Below are 14120 nucleotides of genomic sequence, written 5' to 3'. Positions count from 1 at the left end.
GATTGCAGAGTTCTGAGATGCAGAGGGATCTGGGTGTCCTAGGGCATGAATCACAAAAGATTAGTATGCAGGTGCAGCAAGTAATTAGCAAAGCCAATAGAATGCTATCATTTATTGCGAGAGGAATTGAATACAAGAGTAGGGAGGTTATGCTTCAGTTATACAGGGCATTGGTGAGGCCACATCTGGAGTAGTGTGTACAGTATTGGTCTCCTTATTTAAGGGAAGATGTAAATACATTGGAAGCAGTTCAGAGAAGATGTACTAGATTAATACCTGGAATAGGTCTTATGAGGAAAGGCTGGGCAGGCTAGGCTTATATCTGCCGGAGTTTAGAAGAGTAAGAGGTGGCTTGCTTGAAACATATAAGATCCTGCGGGGACTTGACAGGGTGGTTGTGGAAAGGTGTGTCTTCTTGTGGGAGAATCTAGAACTAGGGGTCACTGTTTAAAAATAAGGTGTTGCACATTTAGGATGGAGATGAGGAAAAACGTTTTCTCTCAGAGGGTTGACAGACTTTGGAATTCTCTTCCTCAAAAGATGGTGCAGACAGAGTCTCTGAATATCTTCAAGAGGCAGATAAATTCCTGATAAGCAAGGGGCTGAAAGGCTATCGGAGGTAGGCAGGAATGTGGAGTTGAGGTTAAAATTAGATTAGCCATGATCTTATTGAATGGCAGAACAGGCTCAAATGGCTGAATGACCTACTGCTCTTAATTCGTATGTTCATATGATCAGGAGCAGAAATCCTGGCCAATTTTAGTCCATCCTTCCCAAGGGACAAGAAGAAAATTGTAATTGCCACCTCACTAAATCAGAACAGACTTGGGACCAAACCTAACTTCTCCCTCATCTCTGCATACAGCGCCATAGTTAATCAAATTTGTTTCAGAAATTTAGATAGAATTTACTTACAAGTTACAACTGTTAAATCATTGCTATTACATTATTAAAATCTGCAGATCTGTTTCAGCATTGTAAACTGTTACATTCTCCTGCTGTATTACATTACTTTGTATAAATATAAATCAAAAAGGAACTCATAAGTAAAATAAGCTTTTTGATTTGATTTTATTAAATGAAGTATTTTCTTCGAAAAAGTTTGTCCAGTAGGGAAATTTTTTTTTAAAAACAGATCACGCATTTAAAATGCACAAATCCAACATTCAAATTTAACCCCCAATAATCAATCTTTCAACCTGTCAAATTAAAAAATGTCTTCTGTTCAAAACAAATGCTTCATTTTGTCTTTATATATAAAAATGTTTAATGTGCTTTATATCATATTCATCAAATCATTTACAAATAATTCAACTTTTCAATCTTTACATATCAAACTTAACAGCATAAATACTCGCCTTTATCACAAACACTTAGAAAAATCTTCAGACAGCTGTAACAGACTGTAATCTAAAAAATGGAAGGAACCAAGCTGACCAGCAGTCAGGTATACACCACCGTACAAATGCAAAATACAACAGCCTGCAGTTTGATACTCAGGTTCATCCATCACTGCCACGTGACTCTAAACATTACCTGATGCAAATTAGGTGCATTAAAGCAAAATAAATTCCAGTTATTTAAACTGTACATTGGGTATATGAATGTGCACCTGTGCATGTGCATGGGGACAGGAATTACCTTGGCATAAGTATAATTATTAATTCATATCAAGAATCAGTGTTATTTTTGGATGAACTCATCAGTCAATTACGAAAGATTATCCATTCTCAAAAGGGAAAACATTGGAAATAAATCAATGCGACATGCTAAATATTCTACAGTATCTCATGTATTTAAATCTTCATAGCTGATTGAGAACAATTTTATATTTGTCTTCTTTTTGTGTCCTGTAGGCTTTGGCAGCTCTCCAGTTCCTCTTTCAAGTAGTCATTGTTTCTATATGAACCTAGGCAGTGACTTTCAGTAGGCTATCCAACTCTGATCCAAACAAAAACACTTTTCATAAGGGGTAACTGGATAACAGTGAATTGTTGGAGCCAACGCCAATATTTTCCCTCTTCTGAGGTTGGAGACAGGAACCTATTGTAGCACTGTACTAGCTCTCCTGGCTGAGGTCAGCTACCTCAGATCAGTCATATGATCAGCCTGAGTCTGCATGGCTTCATAACATAAAAAATGGTGCATTTACACACTAAACCATTGGAAATCCAAGTTGCTTCATCTAGCTGTAAATTCTAGCAGAATAGTGAAGGTAGAGTAGTATTTAATGTTTGAACAATTTTGAACTATTCTACAGGTGTGTATACACATTCGGAGGAGTTTCTTGCTCCGAGAGTGTAAACTGGACTTCAGTTTTCATCATCACTGCTGCTCCATTCATCCTGGAAGATGAGATTCTGAGAAGTTCTAGTTTCAGACTGCAGAAATAAAAAGAACAATTAGACAGTATAAATTAATGTTTTATCACTTCAAATTTATTATTTACCCAGTAAAATAGATATGAAGTAGTTAACATTTCCTAAATTATAATTCACATTCATTATCACTGAATTTTTAACTTGTTCTTGCAGTTTGCAATTTACTCAGATGATGGTGAATTGCAATAGTTCAAAGGGTTCAAATTCTACAAAACTATTTCTGCCCTCCTTCTCCTATACAAAAGTGTGCCATCTTTCTCAGATGATGCAGCTAAACTCAAAAGACATTTGTACCGATGCCATTAATGCCATCTCTTCATAGAATTACCAGAAGAGGAAAGATGGGGGAAGTAATTCCTTCATATCTAGGTATTCTTCCATGACCTCAAAATTATGAAATTACTTGACTTTAGAGAAACTCCAAGCATAAATACCAGTTGAGGCACAATGAATCTAAGGAGGGACTGCATCTCAAAACCATCATCCTTCTAAGGTTGCAATAGATGCATGCAATTATGAAGGAACTAGATTGGGGCCAGTGCACCCCTTCCAACTAACAGTCAACAGCTCTATCTGGCCCAATTGTTTTTTTTCTAATTTTGACCAGTACACTGGGAAGAACCCCTCTGTTATTCTTCAAGTTATGCCATGGGATATTTTACTTCCAGCCGAGAGGGAAGACAGGTCCTCAACATAACACATTATTTGAAAGATGGCACCTCCATCAGTGCAGCACACCTTCAGTACTGCAGCACACCTTCAGTACTGCAGCACAGCCACATCATGTGGAAGCAAAATTGAAGGATGAATCTGACAACTAGCTCAAGAGAAGCAATAGCAGAAGTCTTACTCATAGAAGGGTGCATCACAACTGGAAGAAAAGGGACTTAGGGCAGGGATAAAAATAAAATATATAAAAGATGTTTACCTGTGTAAATACCATAAAAACTGCCATACCAGTTAGCTTTTTTGGCGGGGGGTGGGGGGGGGGGGGGGGGTCAAGCTACTGACAGTTAGCATTAGCAACAAGAGCAACATCATACATTGTGGTGACAAAATCAAATATTTAATTATCCAACTGGCTGGTAAAAAGGAAGTACTGGATGTGACTCCTGCAACTGTAAATTCAACACACAAAAGACATTTGAATTTTCTTTTAAATATCTGCAGGATTTGTTTGAGATTGAGAGCAGAGAAAATATGTACATTTTCAAATGAGTGCAAAATGAATTAAGCTTTGTTTTACAATGTGTGCATTACATCAATTGCAAATACATATTGCTGTGAAGTCACAATATAAGTACATATAACATGTTTGACAAAGAATTGTCATGGCTCAAGGGGAAATATGCTCCACCCTGACTGGAATGCTACCCCATAAGCAAAACATTTTTTCATGTTACATTGGTGTAGTGAGTATCTCAACTAAGAATGCATGAAAGATAACATGAAAATCTTGTCAATGCCAATGTCAAGCTCTGGAAGTCTCATAAAATAAATGGTGTTTTACATGGACCTTTTTGGTATATTTTTTCTATTTTCTTCCCTTATTTAATAAGCCATTCCATAGCCACAACACAACATAACAACAATCTCAGGACAACTGGAGACAAGCATTAAATGCTGACCTTGCTAGTGACATTGATATTCCATTAATGACTAACAAAAATGGAAGTGGAGTTGGTCAGTATTTAGATTTTAAGTGTAATTTAACTATTAAATTAATTACTGCTTAAAATAAAAGAACAAACATGCAATTATGTATTGCCTTTCATATCCTCAGGGCATCTCAAAGCACTTCAAAGCCAATGAAGTATGTTGAAATGTAGTCATGTTTTAAGCAATTTAGGTAAAATCAGCAGCCAATCCATGTATGACAAGGTCCCAGGATGTAGCATTGTTTTGGTTGAGAAATAAATGTTGGCCTGGAGAACTCTATGGATTTCTTCAAATATACCATGGGGGCATTTATGTCACGAGGGGGCAGACAGATTTAATATCTCATCCGAAAATGGGTCTCCCTCTAAACTGTACGAAAGTACTAGATTATAAGCTCGATCTTCTGGAACATGGTTTGAACCTGTGACATTGTGTTTTAGAGGCCATCACTGAGCCAAGGCTGCAACTACATAGGAAAATTTTGTAAAAGGCAAATGGAGAACTGATTATCATAAGATCCAAGGAAATTATTTTTTCTTTCATGGGATGTGGACATCACTGGCTAAGCCAGTATCTATTGCCCATCCCTAATTGCCCTTGAGAAGGTGGTGATGAGCTGCCTTCTTGAACCGCTGCAGTCCATGTGGTGTAGGTACACCCACAGTGGTGTTAAGAAGGGAGTTCCAGGATTTTGACCCAGCAATAGTGAAGGAGCAGTGATACATTTCCAAGCCAGGATGATCCAAGTCAGATTTTTGGATACCATATTGAACTAGTGAAGATTAAGGTTGCTTTGACTGAGAAAATAACTAAATTGATATATTTGCTTCACTTCTCCTTTTAACTCAAGAATCTCTTCAGGTCCAGGTCAGAGAAAAAGAGCAAGAAATAGTTGGGAATTCTCTTAGTTTGAAAACTTATATTAGAAAAGAGAGTTCTATGTGGTATGCGAAAAGTGAGTGTAACTAGTCAGTTAAGTGTGAAGAAATAGGATTAGATAGATGTATTTGGGAACTTGAAGTGGCTAGAAACAATGGCCAAATGGTCATCTCCTGCTCCAAAATTTCCAACTGGAAATTAGACGATGAATATTAGCAGACTATTTAACTATGCATCACAGTTGAGCCTGATCCTGTTCTCCACTGATATTCACACAGGTACTTGCCAGCAGTATCATTGGATTAGAGTCATGAGAACAATCTTTGGCTGACTGATTTTTCCTTTTGCTAATCTAGGTGCACCAAATCTAATTTTAACACTGCAAATTGCTTTTCTAGAATCAAACATTGACCCTACCATTTAGGTGAGAGAATAATTGAGCAATCTTTTCACCCTGTAGGTCACCAAAAGAAATACCTCATTTTCTAAAAATGTTAATTAAACTTTTTTTTTTGAATGAAAGTCATATTTCTATGTTCCTTCATTAAAAAGTGTTATAGTTTCTGTTGGCAGCCCTCCAAACATAATTCCCTGACTGATGCAGACACCTACTCTAATTAAAGCATTTGCTGAGAGGAAATAGAGCAGAAATGATAGAAGCAAAAAGTTAAGATGAATGGTGTTCCCCATACTGGAAGGCACGGACCCCAGATGCCAGTGCTAGTTCCCGTGGGCCTACAGCGGCAATCATTAATTTTGGTAATTTTATTTTTGCTTCACTTTTGATTTTTAAATGTACTTGTAATGAATCTTACTTTGTAGACATTGATCTATTCCCAGATGTGACTGTACTTTGACTGATTAATCAATAATAATCAGGAGTGACGTGTTTTCCCAAGACTTTGTTTTTCACAGCTGGTATTTGGTCTACACCTTTGTTTTCCCTTTCTATGATAGAATACTAAAATAAAAGTTGTCTTTTTATTTATCAGAAGCCCTTTTTCTTCTTACTGCAATCAATGACCCTTGAACTATAAGCCAGGACAATGACTCGCCTTACATGTGTGGTCAACTGTAGTTCGGAATCAGGAGATGGAATTTCATTGAATGACATTGAACCTGATTGATGAAAGATGGGAGACACCATCAAAAGATGCGTAAACAACTTGAATATAGCAAAGTCTACGAAGCCTTGCTGTGGCTGTGAGGAGAATTGATAAGGACTTATGTTTACTGGACTTGTTTTGAGAATGTCTGAACAAGGCCTCGAAAGGCTAGCATGGAGCCAGAAGCTTGGCTTAAAGCGACACTGCTTTGAGGATTCAGGACTGCAGCCTAAAGACTATGGCCGAAAGTGACTGGCCGAAGAGTCCACCCCCATGTAAGGCTCTCCAGAAACTTGGTAATGTATGTACTAAGGGGCAGTTTTACCAATTTCGGGTCCTGTTGGTAAGTTGGGGTTATCCATTTTGGAGAGCTTTCGTGGAACCAACCAATAAGGTTCTTTCCTTCTTTTTACTTCTCTATATTATCAATTTATACTTTTTATATTATCAACTATAATTGTTATATTATTTTTATTCTAATCATAATTATCATTATTCAACATTCAATAAAGTTGTTGTTTTAACACTTTAGTTAGCATTGTCACTTATTCCTGTTATGTCCAGAGTACAGCTGTGAAACTAAGTGAATTTTTGGCGAGCTGCCAGGGCCCAAAGACGAACTTGGATGAGGCTGTAGAGAAGTTTCTTAGAGCTAAGTTACCCCTGATGGAGGGATGGATTCATGATCCAGTCTTTGGGGCTGAACTCTGGGCGGGGAGGGGAATCCATCCAATCAGGACTATTAAAAGCAGTGTGGTTTTTGGTACTAAGGGAGAAATGCATGAGATTAGAGAACAGATGATGCAAATAAGAGTGAGATGTAACGATCAGGAGCTAGAGTTGGAAGAGTATAAAATTAAACTAGCTGACAAAGAGGCTAAATTGATATAGAAAGAAGAATTGGCACATCTTTTCAGAGAAAAGGAAAGGCAGCGAGCAGTTACAGAACATACTCTGGGTCAGCTCCAAGAAGAGAGGGAAGGGAGAAAGGAGGACTGGGAAAAATATGCCACAAGAATTGACCGTTGGGCAGGAGAGGTGGAATATATTCAAAACCAGTATGTGGAGGCATGTGAAAGGCAGGGAGCTTTGGAAAAGTCAAATGAGGACCTTGGTTGGGAATGCCAGAGATTAGATAGGGAAAAGGAGGATGTGAAGGCGGCACTTAGAGTGCTGCAGAGAGACAGAGAGGAATAAGCAGGAGTTGGCTGCAATACAAAGTAAACTACAATGGCAGCATGGGATGGTCTATGCATTAAAGACATCAGACCCTCATGAGTTAGATAACTGTGGAACCCCTGATGAGGAAGGAGAGGATAGTGATGGACAAATGACTGACCGCCCTACAGGGAAACCAGGAAGAATGGCACCTGTGCAGCAGTCTAGATATCAACAGCCCGTCACAGGTGCACTGGAAGGGGCTTTAGGACCCTTGGACAGGCAGCTTATTGTCCCATATACTTCAGAGGAATTACAGAGGATGGCTAGTAATATTAAGAAATTGGAAAGAGGGGAAGAGCCTTACGGACACTTCCTGGAAACTGATCAGTTTACAGGATTACATGGGTTAGGTGGAAATGAAAAAATCAAATTGTTCTTATTTACTTTTAGCTCCAGATGTTTACCAGGCCCTGCCTAGAGAAGTGAAAATGTGACGGGGTACATGGGAAGGGATGAAAAATCAGGTAGTGGAGGCTATGGGTATGGCAAGGGGAATCCCCTTCAAGATGCTGGAGCAAACTCAGCAGTGACTGGATGAGAGTCCAATTACATTCGCAGATAGGCTGTGAGCTGTTTATGCCAGAACAAATATAGCAGTTGGTGCAGATTGAGACAACTTAGTTTGGACAGGCCCCTAATGACTGGCTCAGGACCTTAGTTAGCCTTGCTCTACCAAACATAAGGAGGGGATTTGAAGATTTTGACCCAGAAAGCCAGCCGACAACCGAGGAGATGGTGGTATGAAAAATGACCCTTCATTTTGAGAAATGACTGAGGGAGAAAATGGCAAGAGGTTACAGGGAAAAGGGAAAGGTGGAGGAAATAAAAGTGGGGCAACAGTGGAAGCAGGAAGGATCCCGCAAGGAAATAATGGCCTGGAGTGTTTTAATTGTAAAAAACCACTTAGAAAGGGAAATGCAAAGTTCCCTCAGGAAAAGTGAAAATCAGGGACGGATGGTCAGAATCAGGATCTGGAAAAATGGATAGCAGCAGCAATTGATGCTGCATTAGAGAAAAGGAAGGGACTGATTGCAACTGTGAGTAGAGAGGCCTTCCCATCGCCATTGCCTCCAGTTTACCAATGACAGGACCACTCCTGGCCCGAGTACTTGTGTCCATTCAAGTATGATTCTTACAGGTGCCTTTACGTGTGTGTCGGAAGCTAGAGGGATGGGGCGGAAATTATTTAGTGGATACTGGAGCATCTCACACAGTTATTTATTGTGAGGCTCCATTTAACATTCCTTGGTCAAGTGGGGCATCTTACTCCCTAGAATGTTTTGCTGGAGATGGTTCAATGGGAAGTGTCAGTTCCTCTGGAGATTGAGGTGGGACCATACAAACTCAGTGGCCATACATATTAATCAACCCCAGACACAGGGGTTGGAATATTGGAATCAGATTGGATGAAGGCCCATGATGTTGTAGAAGGTCGTTGCAATCACTGCTTGTGAAGGGGAATAGAAGAGGGGAAAGAAATTTGTTATTCCCCCAGTAAACATAAGCAGAAGGCACAGAAAACAAGTTTATGGTCGGACAATTTAACCGACCTAGTGCAGTCAGTCTCTCCTGGGTTTCAGGAGTTAACACCACAGAATGGAGAAGTTTTTGCCCAGCACAAAAATGATTGTGGGCGAGTTAAAGGGGTAGAGGTTAGAATTGATGGAGACCCCATATCACAATCTCAAAGATAGTGCAATTTTCCACAGGAAGCAGAGACAGATTTGACTACTATAGTTGATTCCTTATTAGAGAAAGGGGTATTTTTTTAAAAACTCCATTCATTTGATAATTAATTATGTAGACACATGATTGAAACTAGAAATTATGGGAAGTGCAGCCAGCAGGATTCGAAGCTACATGGGGAGACCCCCACGCATTTGCAATTTGCACCTACACCACTTGACTGCTAACAGAGGCTCATTCTTTTTTAAAATCTTTTTTTCCCCTTTTTAAGGCCAATTGTCACGCATGCTAATTCTTCTATTTGGCCAGTTTGTAAATCAGATGGGTTATGGAGGCTGATGGTGGACTATCAGGTCTTAAATAAGAACGTTCCTGCCTGCACACCTGCGTTGGCCGCAGTGGCAGACTGGATAGCAGTTATACTTCCAACAAGTGTTTTCTGTGCTAGACTTTAAAAAAAAAATTTGGTCAATTCCTATGTGTCAGGAAGATTACAAATTTGACTTTACCTTGAATGGTCAACAATATATATGGACATCCCTTCCACAGGTTTTCGCAATAGTCCCTCCATATTTCATCAACATGTGGCAAATGAAATGAGGGTTTTCAGCTGACCCGAGTGCTTGATTCAATATGTTGATGACCTATTACTGATCACGAAGAGTGAGCAGGAACATGCTGCCTTCTTTTGAGAGCTTTAGCATTTGTAAAAGAGAGCTGGACTGAAGGTGAACCCTTAGAAAGTGCAGATAGGAGCAAGATAAGTCCAGTTTCCGGGATTAGGTCTTAAGCCAGGAGAAAGGAGTATTGAGCAATCAAAGAGGAAGACAGTATCCAAGTTAGTGCACCCCACCTCAGTGACTACACTACGATCTTTCCTTGGACTGATGGGTTATTGTAGACAATGGGGGCAAGTCAGCTCCACTGCTAACCCTGTTGAAAAAGGGAGAACCGTGGAACTGGACATCCAATTGTGAAGAGGCCTTTGAGGAACTGAAAAGGGGTCTTCAGGTTATGCCAGCTCTAGGAATGATCAGTCAGAAAAAGAGATTTGCTTTGGAAGTAGCACTAGTAACAGCAGGAGAATGCAGGTGATTCAGGGGAAATGTAGACCAGTGGCATACGTCTCTTAACCAAAGTAGAGAAGGGATACTCAAAATGTGAGCGCCACCTATTGGCCACCTTCTGGGCCACAAAGCATTTTGCAGTTTACACTGGGACTCAAGACTTCTTAACCCATCACACACTGACAAGGCTATTACTGGAGGGAAAGATTAAAGATGGAACAGTATCCAGTGCTAGGATTGCTCAGTGGACCCTGCTTTTACAGGACACAATTCTGAAAGTACAATCATTGCAAGATCTTAAATTAGCAGCAAATCTGTTACACAAAGGAGAACCACACGAATGTTCAGTTGAAGGTATCTGGGAAACAGGGGAAGGATTTAAAGCAGGAATAGGCCCAAATGGGCGAGACATCTATGTAGACGGTTCAAGTTCAGTAGTGGCAGGAAAACAGCAAACAGATTGTGGGATTTATGATCCTGATAATCAGATGTGGTTAGGTCTAAAACTTCCTAGCCACTTGAGTGCTCAGCAGGCAGAGTTAGCAGCTGGAGCATAAGTGATTATGAATCCAGGAAGGTTTCCACCACCTAATATCATTTGCTCAGATTCAACGTTCACATGCAATGCACTGATCGAGTTTCTGGCAATATGGGAAAGATGGGGATACACCTCAGCAGATGGGAAACCACTGACCTTTAAACCCCCCTTACAGACTATTTTGCAGGCAATCCGACAAAGCCCAGAGTAGTAGTACTACATCCATAAAGCGAAAGCCCATTCTAAATCAGGACCCAGATTTGGGGTGGAGGGGGGGAATTGTGAGGCCGACAAATGGCCAAGATAGGGACCAAAATGGGGATAACATGAGATCCCTTTTAAAGAGGAAAAGCACAAGGCATTACTAAATGTGGGACTGAAGGAATACAATTGCCCTGTAATCTAACCAAAGCCCAAAGTCAAGATCCAGCATTGATGGCAGCCATTGAGGCTATGAATAAAGGTAAGCCCGTAAAAGGGCCGATGGGGGAAATCCCAAAATAAACATAAAACAGGGGATGTTATTTAAAGCTGATAGATGGATAGTACCAGAGACATATCACCAGGAAATGATGGAATTTGTCCACGGAGGTCCGGGAGTGGATCACCTGGGGCCGGAAAACACTTGGGGAAAGGTTACGGCATGTTGGATCATGGCCTGAGATGAGAAAGAATGTGGAGCATATATGTCAGTGATGTTTGATCTGTGCTGCCAATAATTCTGATCCACAAAAGAGGAAGGCACCTATGGGACACACTAGGAGGTGAGGGTCCATGGCAAGGGATCCAAATTAATTTTAAAGGGCCTTTACCTCAAACAAAGAGGGGGAACAAGTAGTGTCTGGTACTGGCAGATAACTTCACCAAATGGGTAGGGGCATTCCTCTGCAAATCTGCAACTGCGCTGCGGACAGCTAAGACACTGGTATGAGAAATATTTAAAAGGTGGGGTTTACCTCAAATAGTGCAATCCGATCAAAAACGTCAGTTCACCGGTCATGTAATGCAACACATTCTACAGCTGCTACGAATTGAGGGAAGTAGCATGTGCTTTACAATCCACAATCATCCAGGAATCGCACGATTAAAACTGTACTGAGGAAAGGGTTAATGGCCCAGCGGGGGTGGGAAATGGGATGAAATTCTATCGCTGGTACTTATGAATATCAGGGCAAGAGAGTCCAAGGGAACCTGATTCTCTCCCCATGAGTTGGTTACAGGAAGACCAATGAGAACTCCTATACAGCTGTGGGTGCCCACTTTAACAGAGTCAGATCAGAGAAGTTATTAATCACAGAATCTTTACAGTGCAGAAGGAGGCCATTTGGCTCATTGAGTTTGCACTGGCTCGCTGAAAGAGCAATCAACCGAATCCCAACCCCCTGCTTCATGCCTGTAACCTTGCATATTCTCTCTTTTCAGATAGCAATCCAATTCCCTTTTGAATACCTCAATTGAACTTGCCTCCACCATCCTTTCAGGAAGTTTGTTCCAGGCTCCAGTCATCCTCTGGGTGAAAAAAAAATTCCTCTTTTTGCCTATTATTTTGAATCTGTGCCCTCAAGAACTCTTGAGAAGAACAGATTCTCACTATTTATCCCATTCATACCCCTCGGGATCCTGAACACCTCTATCAAGTCTCCTCTCAGCCATCTTTTCTCCAAGGAAAACAGACGCAACCTCTCCAATCTATCCTCATAACTACAGTTGTTTATCCCTGGAATCATTCTGGTGAATCTCCTTTGTACTCTCTCCAGTGCCTTCACATCCTTCCTCAAGTATGGCACCTAGAACTGGACGCAGTACTCCAGATGAGGCTTAACTAGTGTCTTATACAAGTTCAACATGAGCTCCTTACTCTTGTACTCAATGCCCCAATTAATAAAACCTAGGATACTATATGTTTTATTAGCTACTCTCTCAACATGCTTTGTCACCTTCAATGACTTATGTACATATACATCGAGGTCCCTTTGTTTCTGCACCTCCTTTAGAGTTTCACCGTTTATTATATACTGTCGCTCTCTTTACAATCCACAATCATTCAGGAATCGCACGATTAAAACTGTACCGAGGAAAGGGTTAATGGCCCAGCGGGGGTGGGAAATGGGATGAAATTCTATCGCTGCTCTCTCCCTCTTGCGCTCTGTTTTAAGTCTCGTTGCTCTTTCTCTCTCTCTTTATGAAGTCTCGTTGCCCTCTCCCTCTTGCACTTGTTATGAAGTCTTGCTGCTCTCTTCTTCTTGCGCTCTTTATGAAGTCCTGTTGCTCTCTCCCTCTTGCACTCTTTATGAAATGTCACTGCTCTCTCCCTCTGTATGAAGTCTAGCTGCGCTCTCCCTCTCGCGCTCGATATGAAGGTTCGCTGCTCTCTCCTTCTTACACTCTGTATGAAGTCTCACGGCTTTCTCCCTCTTGCGCTCTGTATTAAGTCTCACTGCTCTCTCCCCCTCTTGCGCTTCTTTATGAAGTCTCAATGCTCTCTCCCTCTCGCGGTTTGTGGCAAACCTCCTACAGATTTTGCAAGGCCTCCACTATGAGGCTGCAGGAAAGATAGGGAGGATGCATCGTACTAATAAATTGCTCCTAGAACCAGCCAAACCACAAGAGTGGAATATAGGTCAGCACGTTATGATGTGACATTATGAGAGAGCTGGTCTGTTTGAACCCCTGTACAAAGGACCATACAGCATTTTGGATAAAGCCAGCCCAATGGTGGATATGGACCAACTTCCTAAACGGGTTAAGTGGTTTCATATTAATCAGATGAAACTATTTAAAGGGCAACATTTACTGAAAGGGAAAGCAGCCAACAACAGTATGGAATCCAGAAGAACCACCTCCAAAGGGACACCTGAGGAGGAGTTTAAGCTGAGAGCCAGCTCTGTCCAGGAAGGCAAAGCGCCAGCAGAGATATGCATTACAAAGACAGTGTTAATGGGAGAGGATTCAGATGATTCGCTCCCGCGCAGAAGTGATTGGGTTAATAGAGGCCGCAGAAGAGACAGGCAATGTTGTTAACCCTTAACTACTAGCCTGCGTCCGAGAGAAAAGTTTAACCCTCAGAACTTGATGTATTTTGTTTTATCTTTCAGAAAGATCCAGGTTGATGATTAGTCGAAGATGTGAGCCCAAACATTAATGTTAATAGCTATCCATATTCTGGAAGAGTTGACACCAGTGCATTTTAGTAATCTAGATTGGAAAGGAGATATCTTTGACCAGTCCAGCCTTAGTTATCACAATTTCACTTTTTCCAAACCCCAAGTCATTCCTGGGGAGAGTAGACATGTGGGAATATCATGGAGAAATTAAAGGTAACTGTCTAGTCAGTTGCTCTCTTCAAGGAAGATGATGAGTATAGCAAATAAAGGAAGGAAAGGGAGTATGTTCATCTGTGAGTTTCGATGGAAGATACTTATGTCAGAGTCTGAAACTACTCTGCTCCTTAGATATTCCACGTTTGTCACTTTGAGCCAAGTTGAGGAGGGTGATGAATGGAAAAAGGTGGGAGGTTATAACCCAGGAGACAACCTGTGAATAATGATAAAGGGCCCGCCTGATAATTTTCAGTTATATTGGT

The 14120-nt window shown here is 40.9% G+C and overlaps 1 protein-coding gene across 3 annotated transcripts in view; it reads right to left on the bottom strand.

The window, feature by feature from the left end:
- Nucleotides 1–1242: 1242 nt before the first annotated feature.
- The window catches only part of ercc8 (excision repair cross-complementation group 8), a 69302-nt gene continuing 56424 nt past the window's right edge, over nt 1243–14120 (bottom strand). For all 3 annotated transcript variants that reach the window (XM_078549267.1, XM_078549277.1, XM_078549286.1), the window contains one exon: nt 1243–2381. In XM_078549267.1, coding sequence (XP_078405393.1) covers nt 2313–2381 — 69 coding nt within the window. In that variant the 3' untranslated portion in view covers nt 1243–2312. The remainder of the gene's footprint in view (nt 2382–14120) is intronic.

The sequence above is a fragment of the Cetorhinus maximus genome, chromosome 1 (assembly GCF_964194155.1).
Source record: "Cetorhinus maximus chromosome 1, sCetMax3.hap1.1, whole genome shotgun sequence".
In the NCBI taxonomy this organism is placed as follows: Eukaryota; Metazoa; Chordata; class Chondrichthyes; order Lamniformes; family Cetorhinidae; genus Cetorhinus; species Cetorhinus maximus.
Note: the sequence above shows the minus strand (reverse complement) of the source record. Positions and strands in the feature narration are given on the sequence as shown.